This window comes from Vanessa cardui, chromosome Z (genome assembly GCF_905220365.1).
Source record: "Vanessa cardui chromosome Z, ilVanCard2.1, whole genome shotgun sequence".
Taxonomy (NCBI): domain Eukaryota; kingdom Metazoa; phylum Arthropoda; class Insecta; order Lepidoptera; family Nymphalidae; genus Vanessa; species Vanessa cardui.
In genome coordinates, this window is record NC_061154.1 from 10713420 (window position 1) to 10735296 (window position 21877).

Consider the following 21877-nt stretch of genomic DNA (forward strand, 5'->3'; position numbering starts at 1 on the left):
ACTTGTGATAAAATAGTATTTTTAAACTTATACAAAAATTATAATTCACTACGAATAATATTATTACTATAGATATACACAAAAGAGCTTCATCTTTAACAAATATAATATGTTTAATCAAGTATAAACAACATGGACCCTTAAAATGTACACATTACACACGAAAGGAGGTGCTAATATTTTCGATTATAGCTCGGCACTCAGCCCACCATTTTGTTATACCTAGTGCCCGGTTCTCATTATTTTCTACAATAATTAATCCCGAATATATTCGATAGGTTCGAAGTTGGCCAATACTAAATTAACTGAGTTTATAAGTTAGTTTTAGACTATAATATACAATGAGGCGAAACAACGAAGTGAAGCGATGCATCATTAAACTATGAATACAACTTTTCTATATCGTTTCGACGCGTATTTTTCTTAATATGTACAGTTAGATTAAGAAAACCTTCGTCAATTTTCAAATTAATTCCTTTATCAATTATTAAGCTCTTAGTACATTTTGAATCTAAAATACAAATCTTTGCGACGCAATGTCATACTCGATCGGTAAGGCAGATTATCTCTCATACTGAGCACACGAAAATAGATCTTAAGGTGACGAATCTTTTCTGGTTACAAATTGTTCATTTTCACACGAATTGCGTTCGCTTTTGTCGGTTTTATTAATTTTATGAGCGTTTTTGTATGATAACCTGATCTTAGTTTACAAACTAAAAAACACTACGAAATGGAGGCAAACATTTATGAAATTATTAAAATATCGAGCCACACTTTTGAAAATGAAGAAATGTCCATGCACCTCAAAACATATTATACCACACGTATTAATAATAGGTGAAGCTTTTTTTACCTTCAACATTCGACGTGGGCAGACCACAAGTTTTATAAGAAACCTTTACTTATTCTGTATAAGGCTCAAAGCAATACTCCTACACAAATTATCAAAGAATCGTGAACGGTTTTATCGAATATGACGATACCTGAGCACAATTTGGCATTGGCAACTAATTCGGAAGCGCCAATAACAGACATTTTTCAGCGGGTTATTGTATAAATAAATAAATAAATATTGGACATCACATACATTAACTCTGATCCCAATGTAAGTAGCTAAACTATTTGTGTTACGGAAAATCAGAAGTAACGACGGTATCGCAAACACCCAGACTCAAGACGACTTAAAAAACGAATGAACTTTTTGTATATCGACTCGGTCGGGAATCGTACCCGGGTTTCGGAGAGGGGTATCCATGAAAACCAGTGTAAACACTACGTACTAGCTCCACCCTTCCTTCATTTAGCTCTTGAACTCATAATCTACATATTTTCCAAATTAATGGTGACGTTAAGATTAATTTCGATATAAAATATAAAATCGATAATTGTCTCCGATTGACAATTCAACTGACGTGGATGAGGTTCTGCAACTCGATTCACGACATATGTATAGGGATTGTATCTTTATATGCAGGTGTGTCAAGATTTTTAGATACATTTAAAAAACAATAGTAAAATATAGCAATATAGATAAGTAATATAGGGTAATAATATCAATATATTAGTTAGAAGAAAATTAAAACAATGTTTGCGTCTTGCTTAATAATTTAAGAAGTTGCAAACACACACACAACATAACGAAAAATCATTGTGTTTTTTTTATTTATATTAAAGGTTATATATAAAGACATTATGTCCCGATCTTACTGTTGCTGTTATAAATAAATACTATATCATTCAAATATTTTAAATTGATATCTTTATTATGATAAGACAGTATAAGACATATAAAAAATAGAAGTAGGAAAAACCAAATAAAAAATTGTGTTTTTATTATATTACATAATAAACAAAAAAAAAACATTCTTAAGGTGACATAAACGCTACTAAGTCCAAGCTGTATCAAAAAATATACTTAATAATATGCTTAGAGTGATCACAGCAAACATTTCAGCTTTGTTGAACTGACTTTATACAGACAAAACAAAAATTACAACATTAATTATGTTGGACTTACTTTAATAACATATTTTTACTTTGTATTCATATCATTCTTACTGTGTGAACCTTATTCCATAATTTAATTATAAATTGGAGAGATCATTAAATAACTAAATCCATATATTATATTTATTTTAATGTTCTTAATTTCAAAGGAAACAATACTTTTAAGAAGATAGTTACTTAAACCTAAATGTTCCCATAGGAAGGCAGATCGTACCACCATGAGATCTTATTTATACCTCTCTATTAAATAAGAAAAATATATAAATCGTATTCAAATCAATTTACAGGTAAAGGTAATACTTAAAACACAAAAATTTACAAAATCAATTAACTAGTTATCATTATTATTTATTATATAATAATTTATTTACTCATATAATAAAAAAATTACAAATATGGCTGTAAAATTGTAATACACTATTTTAAATTACTGTTGAATCAAATTTTTTAGCCCTTATTCAAGATAACATAAAATATACATGTGTCAAATGAATATCTGCAAAAATGCAAGTAATATTTACATTAATATTCATGGAATGCTAGCAAAGCTTACACAAACGATCAATCTGTTAATCATTTATGAATTCATTTAAATTAAAAGATTTTTTAATTTTATTTAAGCTATTAGTAAGTGCTTTAATGTAGCATTACAAAATTGAATGCAATTATTATTAATTTACATTATTTAATCATCACCAAATAATAAATATTGGTCCAGAGTTTCACCTGTTTCTGTTCAACCATTCTTGATTTGTGAGTTCGTTTAGAGGAGGCTCGCCGTCTGATTGATTACTTGCTGTGAATGAGTCTGAGTCCATGACATCGAGTGTGCGTGAAACTGCCAGCATGCGTTTTAGAAGACTGCGTGTTGATAGAATCAATATCTACAAATAAAAAAAAATTGTTAATTTTATAAAATATTGCTTCATTCGTGGGCTCCAATTGATTTATAACGACAGTAATTAATTTTCATTGGTAAATTGAATGACTGAAAATATTGCAGCTTTGATATACATTATCTATTCATGTAACCCTTATAATATCCCAATGTAAAATTAGTCATGTCAAATAATATTATACTTTATATATTCTTACTAAACTGGATCAACATGATTTATTCAATATACTAATATCGAATAAATCATGGTAAATTTTATTTTATGCTATAAGCTACAAATTTTCATGTGTTACACTTGTAGCAAAAATTATTAAAATAATCTTATTTTTTTTTTAATAAAAAAATTAAACATCCGTTAATGGTATATAATTTATCCGTTAATAATACATTAAAAATAACAATAAAATATATTGCAACGTACAAGCCTCCAAATAATTATATATTTTTTGCTATTGTTACGACATTGATCAAGCAATAGTTTCAACACAATGCTCAATTTAACAGAAGAATGACTAGATTCGAAGTGTCGTAATGGACAATAAATCAAGCAGGACTAAGTTGATTACATAATTACTATAGTAACACAAAATCAATACGGTATATTTAAATAATAATCTAATTCGACAACACTCCTCCTTGTACAGGTTTAGTATACAGTTGTGTATAGAGGATTCTTCTTTATTTTATGAGTTATTTCAATTTAATGCATTGCATTATTTTGGCAATAATAGGCCCATGTTTATTAAGTAAATAATAAAAAAAATATTATTATTGAGTTTCTAGAGGTTAAATTCAGAATTTTACTATTGATTTCATCTTGTTTTATAAAATGGAGATAGATTGATTCAAAAGCATTTTATAGAAATATAATTTAATTTAACTAAAAAATAAAATAAACAAGTCTTATCTGACATTACCTTTATCTCAGATTTAAGGGGTAATATGGCTATTAGCCACCATAACCAATTTGGCCCGTCGGACGTTTTCCACCATTGGTCTGGTGTTTCGTCATAGGGAAGGGATCCAAATGCAGTCTCGATTTCCTCTCTTACACTCTCTTCCATGTTCTTAAGCCAAGTCAGCGCCTTACAAGATATCTGACCAGCCAGCAAATGGAGATCTTGGATTTCATCTTCCGTTGGAATTATATCAGTCAAAGGCTGGATGCGGGCAACGTCACATCTGCGCAAAACATATTCACATATATTTTTAGATTAAATTTGATTTGCCATTGATTACGCAATTGAAGAATATATAAACATAGAGATTTGAATCGACAATTATTTCGAAAACTCATCAAAGGATTTTTTTAGGCTATTGCCTATTTAGAATTGATCTGTATGAATTGATATAAAGTTATAGATAACTATAAATACAGTATATACATTTGTGTGTATTCTCTGTACATATGAATACTCTGTATATTAATAAACCTTTAGACGTCGTTACTTTTTTATTTTAAATTAAGTGTTTTATATAAACCTTCTAATAGAATCTTCACAGTATTGTATATGTTTTACAAATGTTGTAGTCCAAGATTTTTAGATATCCGCTCTGCATCAAATCCTTCTACGTGATTTTTCTTAAAAAGGTGGGAAATTTTGTTCTCTATAAAAAACATTTCTTCGGTTTTTAACGTAAAACTTACCGTTTCCGAGATATATGCAAAAAAACGTTTTCCAAGATGGCGGCTAACGCTCGCGGTTTTGGGCGACAAAAACTCGGTTTTATACATGGGGGGCACCCTCCGACATAATCCAATCGAAAAATCACGTAGAAGGATAGTATACAGAGCGGACCGATTTTTGGTGCTAAAATTCCTGGACTATTGTAAGACACAAAGTTTATAGTATAGAGTATACACTCACCCATCCTTCACACGCCTTTCGAGAACCCTGAAGCGCGAGACTCCAACCGTTGATACAATACAGCGGCTATCTTCTAACACCACACAATCGCAAATTTCAAGGACCTGTCAATACAAAAAATGATTTTAACCACCACAGTCAGTCTCGAAGGGCAATTCAATTGCGCAGGACGCAATATAGTGCAAGATTTTCCCTCTGATTGAACGAAAAAACCGACACAATTGGAATACTTCAGGCATTGTATCAGGTTTGAGTTATTTCTCAATTAATAACTTCTATTGAGACTGATCTAAATTTGAATAAAACCATTTGTCATCAAAAAGATTCATAGGCCTTGATGTCCACATATTATTCAAATCGTCTATACTAATCAGATTAGCTAAACGATTATTTTGATATTCATTATAATATAAAACGTTATTTAACGCTGAGATTTGTTTCATTTCGGTCTGGACATTGTACAACAAGAAGATTTACTAAATAAAAATAAAAAGTAAATTTTGTTCCATGTTTAGAGACCACATATAGCAATGCTTTCAAAGGTTGACTATACTTATCTGATGAACATGAGCTATACTATTAATTCGAGAATAATTATAAAATTAAAAGGGTTATTTCACGCTGAAACTTCTTTCATTTTTGGACTTAATTAATTAAAAAAAATAAAAAATTAATACATTCTGTTTCATGTTTAGCGACCATCTACATCAATGCTTAAAAGGTTAGGTATCTTGTATACGATCAAAGTATTCTTATATTAAAGCAAAGACGCACTTTATTAGGTCGCGTATCAGCCTCCGAACTTATTACGCATAATTTTATCGTAAAATATACAAAGCGCCACGTTGTCACGCTGTTATTTATAATAATTTGACAACCATCATAAATACATACACGTGTGACGTTTCACCGGCGGTTTGTAAACAATTACGTTACTGTTTCTATTTTTAAATTTAGTTTTTGGCGACTGATTAACGCTTTGTTGTCTACGTAGTGATGCGAATTTAGTGTATCGAGATTTCATCGACAAGGTTTTTCGTTCAATATTTATTTTAAAACCGACTTCAAAATAATGAGGAGGTTATCAATATGTCTGATTTTTTATTTTTATTTTTAGAATTCTACTTCTATAGAAAGTCTATGGAGTTTTAAGAGGAATTGAGAATAGACATTTTGCCGTACCAATACATTATGTATATGTATGAATAATACAGTACAGCAAGTATGAATTTTCAACATGAAATAAGAAGAATAATAATAACAAATTAAAAATCCTCCTTTTGAAATACATCTTTGACATAGAGACACAATGACTTTTTTGTTATATGTTCTTGTAATGTTATGTACACTGTATCTTTTGTCTTTTGTGTGCAATAAAGTGTTTATAAATATATAAAATAAATAAATGAGATTTTTAAAAATCAAATCAAGATAGTTGTGAAGACAATGAAATTTGTAAAAACTCTATAATATGAACACATGATCTTATTAAAAGTAGACCTTATTTATATAATCACCTTTTAAAACTAACAAAATTTTAAATTTCGAATCGATATCCCTATAAGAAAATCTCGTTATGGACTAAAGACTATTTTTGGAAATTATTACATAAACGCCTAAATCGAATCGTGAAAAAAGTGTGAAAAACTCACAGTTCCATAATCTGCAAACGTATGTCCTCTCTCGTAGGCGAGCATACCGAACCGTCTCGATCCGGACTCCAAAACCCGCCGCACCATCAGCCAGTATCGAGGGTCGAAGATGAACAACGGACACGGCATCCTAGAAACAAAACACTGTTACTTAAACTCAAACTCAAACTCAAATATCTTTATTCAATATAGAAGCATTACACTTTAAGAAGTGGCAAGGAAGGCAAAACGAATATTACTCAATTCGTTACATACATATGTTGCGTATTCTAATGTAACAAATAGAAATTATAATCAATTCTCATTTAAACTTTAATGTTTTAACAAGAGCCGATAGAGGCATCGTCTGTTATCTTTTGATTAAAGGATTCTTTCAAGTATATCTATACATATAATGAAATTGGAGTGTCTGTTTGTAACATTAAAATAACCGCTTTTTATTTAATGATAATGTATGTATACATATACCAAAATAACATTTATAACAACTTTTGACTGTGACTGTTTTACCGGCTAATCTCTGGACCGACTGAACCGATTTTGATGGGACTTACACTAGCAGATAGCTGATGTAATAAGGAATAACTTAGGCTACTTTTATTTTAGAAATATATATAAAATTTCATTTTAATTCAAATCCAACAAACGAAAGTTTAATAATGTTTACAGATTATTTTCTATATTAATAAAGTTAAAGAAAATTCGAAGACTAATCGAAACTTGGGATGTCATAGCCAACAATGACCTCTACTTCAATGTGCTTCTCAAACTTTCAAAAAGGTTTACTCACCCAGGGAACGCCACGTAGCAGGTCACGACTGGTATTACGTCTGTTTCTTCTGGCAACGGCAAGACGTCGATTGATGCCAAAATTGACGTTATGAATTGTGTATCGCGAGTCTGTAAATATGCAAACGATTTATTTGTTTATTTGAGATGAATGCTTAAAACAAGAATATCATAAGTAAGATAAAAAGTGTTTTTTTACACATATGAAATTATGCATCAAAATTATGAAAAATAACTGTCTGGAAATATCCCTTTAAGGTTAACATCTAATCGACAAAGACTAGAATTTGAGAAATTCTTATAGGCAGTGCAAAATTTTATTTCGCATTAGTGGTATCATAAAGGAATATTAAATTGTCAAGGTAACGTTGTTTCTCGAGATATCAATTTGAACTCAATCAAGCAAATTTAAGGTCTTTGGTCTTAACTTTATTTTATTAAAACATAACAACCGATAATTGTTACATAATCGGTGCTGTATTAGTTTAAACGATGGCCACATTGCATGTGAGTTACTCCCAATTGGAATTTATTCCCATTTAATTTTAATGAAAAGCGAATCACGTGTTCGATGATAATTATGCAATTATGTAATTGCCGGATAAAACTAGCAAAGTCAATGTAATTAATTGTACTCCAGATATGAGAGACGAATGAAACTAATACACAAACGAACGAGCTATATATAAACATACATATAACACATACAGAGACAAAAAATATATCGATATCGTGACAAAATACCTCAAGATAAGATATTATCAAAATGTCTACCAAATCCAAGTTTGGACCCATTCTAAATACCCAATTTAATTATTAGTATGAAATTAGACCTAGTGTACATGTAAAGCACAAATACCTATAATATTGCAAAAGCGACATATATTCGTCGTTAATTGTGTTAGTACAAATAATGTTCTTTGTCTTGCGTCATGTATGTCAGTTTGTGTCATTACAGTGACTGCAATAAAGTATTCGATCGAATAAGCAAGTATCAACAAAAAAGGACTTAATTGAATAGATGGCTTCGATTTAAGCCGGCCTAACTCCAGAATGTATTTCGTACACAAAAATTGTACCGCGGCGGCGCCTCGCCGGTGATAATCTTGGACCATTGGAATTGGATCAATGAAATCTTTTTTGGATGTAAAATTGCAAACGCTAGAATACTGCTTGTATCTGGGCGCATGTAGTGCTAAAAACTGTCTTCGACTATACACCGACCTTATATAAATATACTATTGGAATGAAAGCCTAAAAAATATAAGCCTTTTGTAGACGTATTAGAGAACGATGTTGGTTTAAATAACTGGCCTCGACTTAAGTTATATAAAAGGTGAGTTTCACGCGTACCGTAACTTATAATTAACTTAAATTGATTATATCACTTTGGCTTAGCGTATACTCTTTCAGTTTTGACGGAGATAGCATAATAAACAACTACTATTATAAAGGCGAAAGTTTGTATGTATGGATGTATGGATGTTTGTTACTCTTTCACGTAAAAACTACTGAATGGATTTGAATGAAACTTTACCACAATATAGCTTATACATCAGAATAACACATAGGCTACGCCGTACGGTCGTAAAAAAACACATTTTTAGCGCTTACATTGCAAACGCTGACTGAATCCTACAAGATAGATCAAAACAATGTACTACAGTATTGTACAACTTAAAAAGGTCTACAAAAAAGTCCCTGATGGTATATGTTTATCTCTTAGGAATAACCCACAATAACCATTTTTTATCCTTTACTTTGTACGAGAAATAATGACTTATTTACGAAGCGATTTTAAGCGATTACTAGACTAGACGGGACGAACCTGAAGTCCACGCGAACGAAGTCGCGGGCAAAAGCTAGTAAACAATACAACGAAACAATACTCACCTCGGCGAGTCTAAAGTTTTCCAAAGGTCCCAAACACAAGGCGCACTTCTTTTTGTAGTACAAGGAACGTTCGATGCAACTTCGACAGTACGTGTGTCCGCAGGGCGTCGACACGGGATTCGTGAACGTGTTCGTGCAGAGCACGCACTCCAAGTCCGAAGGGCTGACCCAGCTGTGGGCAGACTGTTCACGTACTGACTGACACAGCTCACGGGTTATTGTGCGACGTTTTCGAACGTTACACATCGCGCTGATCGTCTGCAATACGAGCAATCCCAATTAGCTTATATTTCATTGGAACAATTTCAATTAAGCCAAAATCGTACAAATTAATTGGCCTAGTAACATTTCAGTAAGAGGTCTCGTCGAATTTGCCAAACTTTTCAGTGGTAATTGGAATGAATTTTTCATTTATTTACATATTTTGAATATCGTAGCGAGAACAGAGAAAGAACAGATTATTATTAAAAACATACTCCATATTACATATTATTAAATTAAATCGTAGTTAGGTCAAAAAGTATTTAAATAGGGAATATTCGCTCAGTGTCTCTCAACTTTAATTAGTAGTAGAGCAATGATATTCTAATAAACATCTGTTTATTAGAATATCATTGCTCTACTACTACATATCTATGTTATACCCATACTAAACAACAGAAAAAAGTGTGCCGCGCCGGGGACCGTTTATTTTACATTTCGTTCCAAGTAAAAAGGCTAGCGTGATAAAAACAATAAGTAAAGGGAAGTAAAAAACTAGATGTTTTAATTAAGCAAAACTTATTACTACATAATTATGATGTATTATAACGTATTACTGGCATAATTATGATGAAAACGACTAAAGGCAAACGTCCCAATTAGGACGTTTTTCTAGTCTTCACTTTTTGCGCGTTAATGACATATCTGTTTACTAGAACATCATTGTAGTAGAGTATTTGTTGACATTACTTTAATCATAATTTAATTTATATCTTTATTATTACACACAAATGACTGAAAAATGTATTGACAATATAAAAAATAATTGCAATAATATACCTGAGTCAAGAGAACTCGGGCGACGCGCGCGTACGGTTCCGTAGAGGCAGCAACGCGTGCAAGATGCGGTGCGGCTTCGAGAAACTTTCCCGCGCAAACAAGCTCGCGCGCTCTGCGGTGCCGAGCCTAACGCAAAACAACATTACAGATTATAAATAATATATAGGTAAGCTTGCACAAGTCCGAATCTTATTCTTATCGAATTCCTAAATTAAATTATTAAAACAGGTTAGTACTTCGAACGATATGTTTATACATAATATATATTATGATCAAAACATTGCTTTCATTTTTATAATAATAACGATTTAGTTAACATTCTCCTTTATCAGTTACGTATCATATAAGCACAATAATATTGATTCTATTAACGGAAATAGTGACGCTGTTTTATGACGTAAACTAAAGATTAAAGCATAACATAAAGTTTACAATTGGTTTCGAAGCAATAAACTTTATTGAATTTAAAAATAGAATATTCAATATTAGATGAATTATTATATTCGTATATTATATTAGTAAGCATAGCATTACATAGCGGATGAACAATTACACAATGTCCCTTTCTATTATCAGTAGGTAACTAGAGATTAGCGAAAGAGAGAAAGAGAGGGGGGGAGAACACATAACACTATAAAAAGATCGCTACGCAAAATTCCTTAGTACGGAGGTTAGTATAAAAGAGGATCTACAATTATATTAATGTACAGTGGATATCTATTACAACAACGTCGGTTGTAACGACCGCTTCGTTATAACAACGTAACATAGGTTTCTTGAATTTAAAGAATAGTTTTCAAGGGAACCCACACAAACACAAAGAATCAATTATAGTCTAAGGCTTTTTGTTTACTTTTGATTATGTCTCCATCAGCAAATGTTTATGGCGGTTTGGATGGGTAAAGAATTTCTCTTTGTAACTCAAAATCCTTTATTAAATATGGAAGCATAACACTTACTTATTGATATTCAAAACAAACACTACCACCGTTTTTTTTTAATTAAATACCCTGACCTCAGAAGAACTGGCGAAAGAAACTCAGCGGGTCTTTTTTGTCGATTAATCAGTTGGACAGACATTTTCGCAGTGATAACTTGTACATTTAATATTAAATCTAGTGACGTAGATAGCAAGATTTCTGTTAAAGAAAAAGTAAATACTTCGGAGAGACTAAAATGGAAGAAAACTATTTTTATGTTTGCTATTTTATTTTTATTTATATTTAAATTTTATTTATAATTATATCATATGTCGCTTATTACAAATATAAGAAATCCGTACTTAAAAACTGTTAAAAGATAGAATTGCCTTGAAGCAAGAAATACGGATGAGAAAAAATAGATGTCATAAGGCGAACAATTTAAATATTTTAATGACTAATCTGTACCACTTGATTAAACGCCGTTACAATTGATTACGAAGATCTTGAATGTCGTCAGAGATTTTCGATAAAGATTTTGTAGATGAGAGTCTGAGCAAAGAGGAGATAAAGATAAAATAATTTAATCTTTTGCCAATTATTTTTCATTCATTAATTGATAAGTTGATGAATAAAAAACCGGGTTATCACCAATCATTCATTTTACTCAACAAGGATTAGTTTAAACTCTTAAAATCCATCAACCAATGAGAACAGAAGTGTAGAACGTAACAATCGTTACTGAAGAATCAAATGGGGAACCATTTTTGTAAAGATTCCGGATGGCATTGTATTGGTAACGACAGTCGACACCATATTATATACTAGAATATCCAATATCTTTATAAACACATGTTGAGTAGACCTTCGCCAATATTTACGAGCATTGAATTTATAAGCATTGTCGTGGTTGATTTGTTTAACACAAAATACTGTTTTATAGACACCGGACGTTGTCGGAATGGAGGTGGTCCGTCGTTATAAGTAAACACCGAAATCCAATACATTTGAATTCTCAATATTTTTAATGTAATTCGCTTAGCAATTTATAATATACAAAGACACATTACTTCGCAAGAACTTATATAACTAAAGTCGCAGTCAGTGGGATAAAAGAGAAATAATAAACATGGCGGACCAAATCGCCGCATTATCAACGAGAACTACAATGTTCATTTGTTATATAAAAATAAATAACAATGTAAGATAAACTTTTAATGTCATCTGCACTCACTAAAGCAATATTATTAATAACATGATAAATGTACATTGTAATCATTATATTGTAATTTTAATGTTCGAGGATCTATATTCGTTTTCTAACAAAAGGAGCAGTGCATGTTAGCCTTTATAGTTGAGTTCATTTCAAATTGAAATCTAAAAAATTGTTTCATATATTGGTGAGTAGGCGATGTTATATTGTATATAAACCGATCAATGATAGTTATTAAGGACGGTGCATCTTTTGCAGCATTATAAAGTCAGATCGCAAATAGGGAATTACGATCTAATATAACTTGATTTTATAGCAAATAACTATTCGCAATGCAACAAAAAACAATCGCAAATGTGCTAACGTAAATTTGCATTAGCGTCAAAAGTAAAAATAATAATGAAATATATTAGGACAGTGTATAATCACCTGTACAGTCATCGGTACCCGCGGCCGGGAACCACTATGAGCACAGTTCATAGGCTCCCTGCTCGTACGATTCTGCATACTGCGTCTTATCGAGTAACGTGGCTTGACTGTTGACAATAAGAAAAATAATTAAATACAAATCAGGTTACAAGACAAGCCTTAAATCTTATTAATATATTTTATTGATGTTTCATAACGCTAAATTCTATTATGACTAATATTTAAGTAATATGACATAAATCGAAACAACAAGAACAGCTAAGCTTGTTATACAATATATTAACAAATGGTTCTATGGATTTAAAAAACTAGAACTATGTAATTCAAAGCAGGTCGTGTTATATATACCCGCCTTTTTACAAATGATCTAATAAAATATGGATAAAGAGAAGCTGAATGTATCAGCGACATTTAGTCCGCAAAGCTACATGGTCTTATGTGGCGAGGTTACGTAATTTTGAATGAAGTCAGAGTTTGAACTACGTTACATAACGACATTAACCAAGCGATGAACGGAAGCGGTTGTCGAATTATCGCTTGAATTAAATTAAGAATATATAATATAATTTTAATGCGACTTCGATATTAAACGTCCTCACTAAGCTTTTGAACGAATTCGTATTTGACACACTGGTTTGTTATATTTGTTCTACAAAACCAAAAAGGTTTTTATTATTATTATTGAAAAAAAAATAGAAATTTCAAATGATTAAATATTAAACATAGCATTTTTTTATATTGACGAAAGAAAGGCAAATATTTTAAATAACTAATATATATACTTTTAAATTGAAAAATAAAACATATACATGTTAGAAATAAACAAAATGTAACTTTACTTTAAATAGTTTTTATATAACAACGTACTAATATGGCCTTGACTTAGTAGAATAATCGCCAGTCGCTTCTATCGTCGGCATATTATGGACTATATAATACTATTCAAGTTCGCCTATCGTCGTAACCACTTACTAGCCAACGACCTAACTTCAGCGCAAAATAAAACTAAAACTAAATTAGGTGACCTTTCACTATAATACTGCTTCGAATCTTAAAACATTTCGCGAATAATTTACCTATATTTAAACATAAGATCGTTATTACCGTTGTAGGTAATTCTATAAACTGTCAATGTAATTAGTTTGCGATTCTTGATTAATGAAAACGTTTCACTCTATGCTCAATATGTAATGGCGAGACGTGATGAAAAAAAAATCTTGTAGCCCACGTGGGCTTACGTATCTACGAGGCTAACGTAACCTGCGACCCGACGCTCTCCATTGCGTTGTCGACAATGTACTTATATAACCGCAATGTAACAAACAAAACGTCGATTTACATAATACTTGTCGGTGCGCAATTATTATTGTTCACGTTCAGACGTGTTATAAAACTTATAATCTTTTTTGCAATAAATAATATATAAATTCATTTTCCAAATTTTATATTGGCTGACTTAAATCGAATCACAACATATTTCATTCAAGTCCATAACCCTAATTACATAAAGTGTAGAATTTCCTCCAATACAGATGATAGATTCCACAGATAAAAGCCAAATAAATATTGTTTAATGCTAATAAGAGTTGGAAGAAAATGTACGTGCTTACCTCCGATTAATGGAATAGTCCTTTGCTCGGCCGTTCTTGTAAGTGATCCAGGATCTATTATTCTGTCACAAAATTAATATTTTAATTAAGTAACTTTGGTGATTTATTGCATACAATGTAAGAGGAGATAGGTTCAATGACGACCATATTAAGTTTTAAAATCTTTGTACCTTGGCTTTTTTATATATTTCATCATTTTTTCTACTATTTCCCGTACTATTGTGTTTACAAACAATGTTTTTGGAGCATTTACACCACAAGGACAGGCACCGTTCAATAGGATACATCTGAAATTAACAAAAAAAGAAACAAATGTATATCTAATGACTTTATATTAAAATGTACTTAATAATTAAACAAATGTATATGTTACCTCATACATCTAGTGTGGCCACATTGTCCTGTAACTGGTAACACAGGAATGTGGCAGCAGTTCAAGCAGCAAAGTTCATTCAAATTTGGAGACTTAAGGTAGCGCGAGAGTTTTATTAAGTTATTAGCTAATTTTTGGGCACTTATTGTAGGTAGCGGTAGTTCAGGAATGAGGCGCAAGAATGGTGACAGTGGATCTTCATCGACGTTACGACAATACTTCGTACTATTTATTATTTTCAACGTTCTTTTACTGTTTGATTTAATTGATTCTTTGCTGTGGACATGGTTTGATCTAAAGAAGGAATTGAGGAGTGAGGAAGAAACTGGCTCTAAGTATATTTCATTTGAAGAATTAGAATTTTGGTGACTATTTTCGATAAGGGCGGTGGGCGACGTCGATTGAACAGAATATGATTGAAAACGAGGAACAAAATTTTCCATTGAATCAGAATCCTGATTAGAAACAGATGGCATAGACGTAACGTTATTATTCAGTGTTATTTGTAACCGATTTTCTGATAAGCTGTCGTTTTCTAACGGTAAGGTTCGGTTTTCTCTTTCTTGCTCGATATTCGACAAATTCTCAATGCACTGGCCACGACGTCTTCGCTTCGCTAAGGCTCCAAATGATTCTACTCGACTATCGCGCCTCGTAAAAATGTCTTCAGTATTAGCTAAATTACAATTCCCAGTCTGTACTCCGAATAATAAATTAATATTAGGTATTCTGTAAGGGCGGAATCTTTGAGCGCCATATGTTCTTCTACGTTGATTTCTAAACCGTGACGGTTGAATATTTGAATTCATTTCTAACAAAGTGTCGTGAGGCAAAAGTTGTGTCACAAGAGAGGAAGTGACGTCAGGTATTCCATAACATATTAGTGTCTGACGAGAATTGGGCAATATCTGTAAAGGAAGAAATTGACATAATTTTACAAACGATTATATGTACCAATATTTTTTATTGGTTATAAATAAAAATAATAAAGAGTAACTCTTTAAGAGATAGGTACTGATTTTACTAATTTTTATTTACGTATAAAAAATCTAATAATTGATAGTATACATAACTGGGTATATATAAGCTGATACTAAAATTATTTTATATTCGTTGTATTGTCTCAAATACTTTTGTTAATCTGGACTCCACTGGAGTACTTTGAAGTTTAATAAAAATGTCAATAAAATATCTTTTAATATTAAATTGTAATATTAGTTGGGCAAATATTTAACTAGAAACATAAATTAATCAGCATCATCTCTATACGATGTATTAAGTTTGACATTAACAATGATATATGGTACTTAAAGGTTTACTTAAACATTTGCTATTTCCCATATTCCATTTAAGTGGGATTATAATGTTTGCTTTGATTTGATAAAAAGTAATCTTTTATTACACATCATTCTCGAAAATATTTCACTAAGTTTGGCTTTGTTATCGCTCAATATTAATAAAAAAGAGTTCGTTAAACTTATCTCGAAGTTATCTAAAGATTCGTCTGGAAGTCCGTTATGTTATATTTATTCTCGTATTTACTTTACTAAAAGACTTTATCATTACATGTATATAATCAAAGTGTATTGTAAGGTATCCCAAATGTAAACCATCTGTGTTTTATTTAATCTGTCCTATTCAACTATTATATCACCCTCCCACAGCTTGGAAGCTATTGATGACGTAATATGATATCGTTAATTCTATGACGAATTCTTACACATCAATTTATTTTTGTATCTATTCGTCAGTGTACCGTAAATTTTGTATAAAAGGTTACTGTTTCCACTTTTGTTAAGGTTTCTGAGACAGTACCATTTAAATGCAAAAGGCGTCTCGCGAGCAATAACTGATACTTGTTTACAAACAAAAACTAATGACACATTTATACGCATGTTTTGCACTATCAAGGAAAATCATAAATATATGAGTATATCTATAAACTTTAATAATAACAAATAAATTAAATAATTCAATATGTACACCAAGTAACGTTGTTTTTCTTTATAACGACTTTGTAAATTGACTATTTCTTATCAGCTTTTATAAGAAATGGTCACCACCGTTCCCCATTTGTGAGTTCTTTTGTCTACAATAGACGAGTTCAAATTTGTAATGCCTAGCAAAAATTAATTACTCCATGTATTAATTTGGTCCAAAACAAAATACGTACAAATACAACGAGCGAAACTAGTACATAATGTTAATATTTGACGATAATATTTTATCGTCGAGGTACATATATGACATGTATTAGGTACTTATTTTAAAAAAACAATATTTTCTGTAACGGTGCTCAGGCGTCAACGCATATCGAACACTTCAATTTATATGGTTAACGTTTTCTTTAAGAAGTACTGTTATAAAAACAATTAAGAAACAATCTGTCGCAACTTTATTTCAAAGCAGTGAACTAACAGATACGCTTTTTTTAGTGTCGACATCTGTACTAATGTAATAAATGATGAGATAACTACTACTTAAAGTTAAATAATAAATTTGAAAACAGAATCACATTAAATATTGATTACAGGCCTGTTGTATTTAATTTAATAAATGCACTGTTACTAACATTTATAGATACAAACCAGTCTTCTTAATCAAATATATAATACTAATCTAATAGTTATTATTAATACATATACTTAACTCGCCTTTAAAACAAATATGCACTTGAAATTTCTTTAAAAACAGCGATAAATAAATATATTACTTAAAAGTATAATTATATAAAACTTTGCGTTAAACCATACGATACTGAGAGACGATTGTCATTATTACTGACTTAGCTTACCGAAGGAATACGTAATAGTGAACTTGGCCTAGTAAAAGTAGACCGGTTGGAAGACTGCAACATGCACGTAACAAAACGCAAATTTTCGGCTACTTTTACAGTTTACAATTTTTAATCAACTTACTATCATTTACAGTGTTATACTATGAGAGAATAATGTAACATAATTATAACAGTAACGAAGTAGGTAAACGAGTCAATCGCGAAGTAAAAGTTTGATAAGTGTTTCGACTTAGCGCACGCTTAGTCATTGAAATGTTTTGTTTATGATTACAATTAACAGAAATCTATTAAGTCATTGATGTCATATATTTGTAACATTTTACAGTTATCGCATTTACCAATCACTTAAGGTACTTTAGAGATCGATTTCAATTTGCATAAGTGTGTAATCTGGTCCAAATTATGAAACGTAACTATTTCTCAACTAACGCTTTGGCTGTGTGAGCAAATCAATTTTGAGGAAAGTGATAATATATTTATATGAATTATAATACATTGATATTGTCAAAACATAAATATTAAATAAATGTTAACGATACATTAGTAGAGCGTAATATGAAACAAGTTATGGATTAAATAATATGAAAAAAATAAACTTACACCATCATTCGGTGAATCTTGTGAAATTGGAGAATGGTCTGGTTCTGTTGCCTGTTGAATTGACACCTGCGTATAAAAATAGAAAAATGCGTAAGTAAAATCATAACAAAAGTTTACATGTATAAACAACATCAAAATCTCCCGTAGAATACTAATTAACGCAATCAGATAATTAAACAATCAATCGCAATGCATTATTTAAAATCAAGGTCAATAACATTTATTCTAGTTTATTAGCAAATGTCGATAGTGTATAGTATATACCTTCACACCAAAGAATGGTCGGCTGAGTTTAACTTCGATGTGGTCCAAAATAACACTACTCACAGGCAGGCGACGTACAAGTTAAGTCATCGTCTGGCTGTGTATTGCTTACGACGGTTCTTACGCAAAGTGAGGTGAGCGGGGGGCTCTCTTACATAACGCGACCTACTGGCACAGTGACTCTGTAAGTGCATGCGCTTGCACTTACTGTAATCTATTTTTTACTTTGTCAACGTAAACACAAAAGCACTTATTAGGAAGACGTACATCGACGTGTGAGTAAGAAAATGTTGAGAAATGATGTCGGATTCAGTAACGGCTTCGGTCCCGTTATAGAAAATGGATTTTAAAACATAAATACATATGTTATAGAACATTAATTAAAATATATTAAACAATCTTTATTTAAATATTTTTTGCAATTCTCGTAACCCTTTTAACTATTTCTTATTTAATGTGAACTTGAAACCAGAGCTAACGTTACCTACTTCGGAACTCTTATACCTACTCAGGTTATTAAATTTAAATTTGACCAATCATAAGCTATTCGATAAAATCCTTTTTTAAACTTAATTTAAAAAAATCAATGAATCATTAAAAAAATTAAAATGGATAAGTTTATAAATTGAAAAAGATAACAAAATTGTATAGCAATCACTATTTTGTACTTGGTCTTTTGGCTAGTTATTAATATGTAATTTAGGGCCGAATATTATACGTATAAATATCTACCTCGATAATTTCCTAAATTACAGTCTCCATCTGACCTTACGAGTAACAACTCCGTAAGTTTTGATAAGAAAAAAAAAGTTATGACACCATTCTTACACAAAACTTTATCTTTTTTAATTAATTATATAATATTGAAATATTTATGTTTACCAATTATATACTTTAAAAAACTATATTGTAATCTTCTAACTCTCTTCTTTAGCATTGAAATTTAATTTTGCTTCCATATAAATATCGAAAAGCTTATCCATGTATAGTGTCTTGTATATATAATTATAACGTAAGTGGCATATGAGACGATAATATGACATAAATACTTACGACAATTCAAACCAGAACCCACGTGTAATTGAGCGCATCATTGGGTATGTGTGGTTTTTTTCAATGAAATATATATGTATTGGAATTCATCTATACCATTCAATTGCACAGTACTTACATAAGTATAGTTTGGATACTAATTTAATAATTCTTTTCAACTTATTATAAAGAAGAATCCTTTCACCGCGTCTGATGAGACTCAAAAACGGCTTAATAGATTTTCATACGGTTTTTACAGGTGGGCGGAATGATTCATGAGGAAGATATAGCTGAATAATTTGTTATGACTTTGGGTAATTGAAATATGAAGTTGTCGTTATAAGCCGACCAATAGACATGTACATGACAAAAACACTTTATATTGGTCCTCATTCTGATCTGGTAGCTAGTGATTAACAATGAAAAATAAATCCTCGGCGTCGCAGCCGCACTGACGCTGCGTGTTTGACGAAATTTTTGTCGATGAGTACAGATCACAATACAGTAGTGCAATGTAATCATTAGTCATTACTCAGCATCTGTTTTTAACAATTACTAATTCAATTGTAAACTTTTACTCATAAGTTGCAACAAAAGTATTACTCATAATGTATTAGTAGTAATAATGGTTACTTTGTTGTGATCTGGCTGTGAGACGGAGTTTTGTTTCATGTTCTTAAAAAAGAGTTATAGTGATGTGGGGCTTTTTTTATATGTACTATGAATAATATTAATGTAATATTTTTAATGAATCGAAGAAATAAGACAATATGTGAACAGCAACATGACATTGACCATAATATAAACTAGTGAAAATTTTAGTGTAACTAAGTTTTTTTTTATTTATATAAATAAAGCCAGTCCAACATGGCAAGGTATAGCACCATGTAAGCAGAGCCTAATAATTTAAACACAAAACAAAATCAACTACAATTGTTGTTTAAATATATTAAGTGTGAAGCGATCAATTGAAGAACTTAACCATTGATAGATACCTATAAATTAACTAAATTATTTAATTTGTTTCTGTAATTCACTTTATACTTATCACATTGTGCACATGTGTCCAGTATGTACTACAAGTAGAAGTGCCGATCAAACTATATTTAGATCAAAATCGTGTAATCAAAAAATATTCTCCTCGGGATGGGAGTACACCTTTTTCATAAGTGAGGCATTTCTATTCTCTTACTTTTGTAAGTAGTGTTAAGGTAGAATGATTTGCCACTCATTTTTACTGATACTTTTTGCAAGTTTGAAGTCAAAAATGATTTGAATGTTTTGTGGATTATTCTCTTTTTTGTAGTTATGTAATAGTATGGAGTAATATAGTAAATGTTATCTATTGCTAAATTCTTAAATAAACCAATATTACAATAGACACTTAATTGTTAGTTTTAATTGGTTACACTTATTAGGATCTAAATATTCTAAAGTAAACAAATAACTTTATAATCTTAGTAAGTTTTAAGTACTATGTACTTAAATTTAATTATTATTACATTTTAATACTAACTAGTTATGCAATTTATTTGTGTTTGCCATATTTTAAAAATATCTATTTTATAGTTGGTAATGATTTATCATTAGAAAAAAATATTGTTTGTGACAGCAAAGTATCAAAACACAATAGAGAATGAAATCTAAATAATTTTGTTATAAAATTGAATATTAAGACAGAATAGTTTTTAAATTTCTTTGTTATAATGTAATTTGTTAGGCTCAAGAAAATTCCTATCCTTCCACTTCTTATATAATTGCAAACTTACGTAATAATTGCAAGGTAAGGACATCAGTATTTTCATATCATAAAAACTTAGCGTTATAATATTACATAACAAAACACCAGAAAATATAGTGACAAGCAACATTCCTACAAAATTATGTTGCCGGCAAAGAGATGTAAGTTTTTTTTTAAATATTCATTTCTTTCTCCTTACCTCGCTTGTTAACGAAGACGGAGAATATAAGGATGATGACTGCCACATATTCTATACAATATTTTTAAAAAGGCGCCAATTCTTAGATAAACAAATATTCAAAATATCTTGCAACAAAGACACAAACACTTCCCGCCACGTGCACCGCACAATTAAAATTAATGCGATATTTAAGCTCGTAAGCCGATAACTCGACTGATTTCATATTGAAGGACAGTACATTTGTCTTTTGACAGTTTGACATTAGTACAGTGTTTCTAGGTAAAAATATTGAAATTCTTGTAATTAAAGTATCAACAAATAATAGCATAAACTAAATAATTATAACTTTTTTTTTACAACAATTAAATATTTGATGAATATATGAATTAATAGGTAACTTCTGTATTTATTGTTTAATCTTGTCTGTTATATAATTAGACGTTGCTTATAATTCAATTCACTAAAAGTTCTTGCTTAAAATTTCTTCCTGCTTAAACATTTAATGTAATTAAATATTTTATTTTCAGCGTTCCGATATCAACTTCAAAACAGCATTTCGCAAATCT

At 30.6% G+C, this 21877-nt stretch overlaps 1 protein-coding gene across 2 annotated transcripts; it reads right to left on the reverse strand.

Annotated features, from left to right (window-relative positions):
• Nucleotides 1-1745: 1745 nt before the first annotated feature.
• Nucleotides 1746-21545, reverse strand: LOC124543047. 2 transcript variants are annotated; one of them, XM_047121062.1, is made up of 13 exons: nt 21330-21545; nt 18094-18159; nt 14697-15604; nt 14494-14610; nt 14324-14385; nt 12714-12820; nt 10152-10277; nt 9111-9368; nt 7219-7328; nt 6429-6558; nt 4777-4880; nt 3826-4090; nt 1746-2894 (listed from the first exon to the last, which is right to left on the reverse strand). In XM_047121062.1, the coding sequence occupies exons 1-13, from the start codon at nt 21375-21377 to the stop codon at nt 2733-2735; spliced, it is 2463 nt and encodes an 820-aa protein (XP_046977018.1). In that variant the 5' UTR covers nt 21378-21545; the 3' UTR covers nt 1746-2732. The 2 variants fall into 2 exon arrangements, with proteins under 2 accessions (XP_046977018.1, XP_046977019.1); XM_047121063.1 differs by lacking the exon at nt 21330-21545 and adding an exon at nt 18358-18492.
• Nucleotides 21546-21877: the final 332 nt, after the last annotated feature.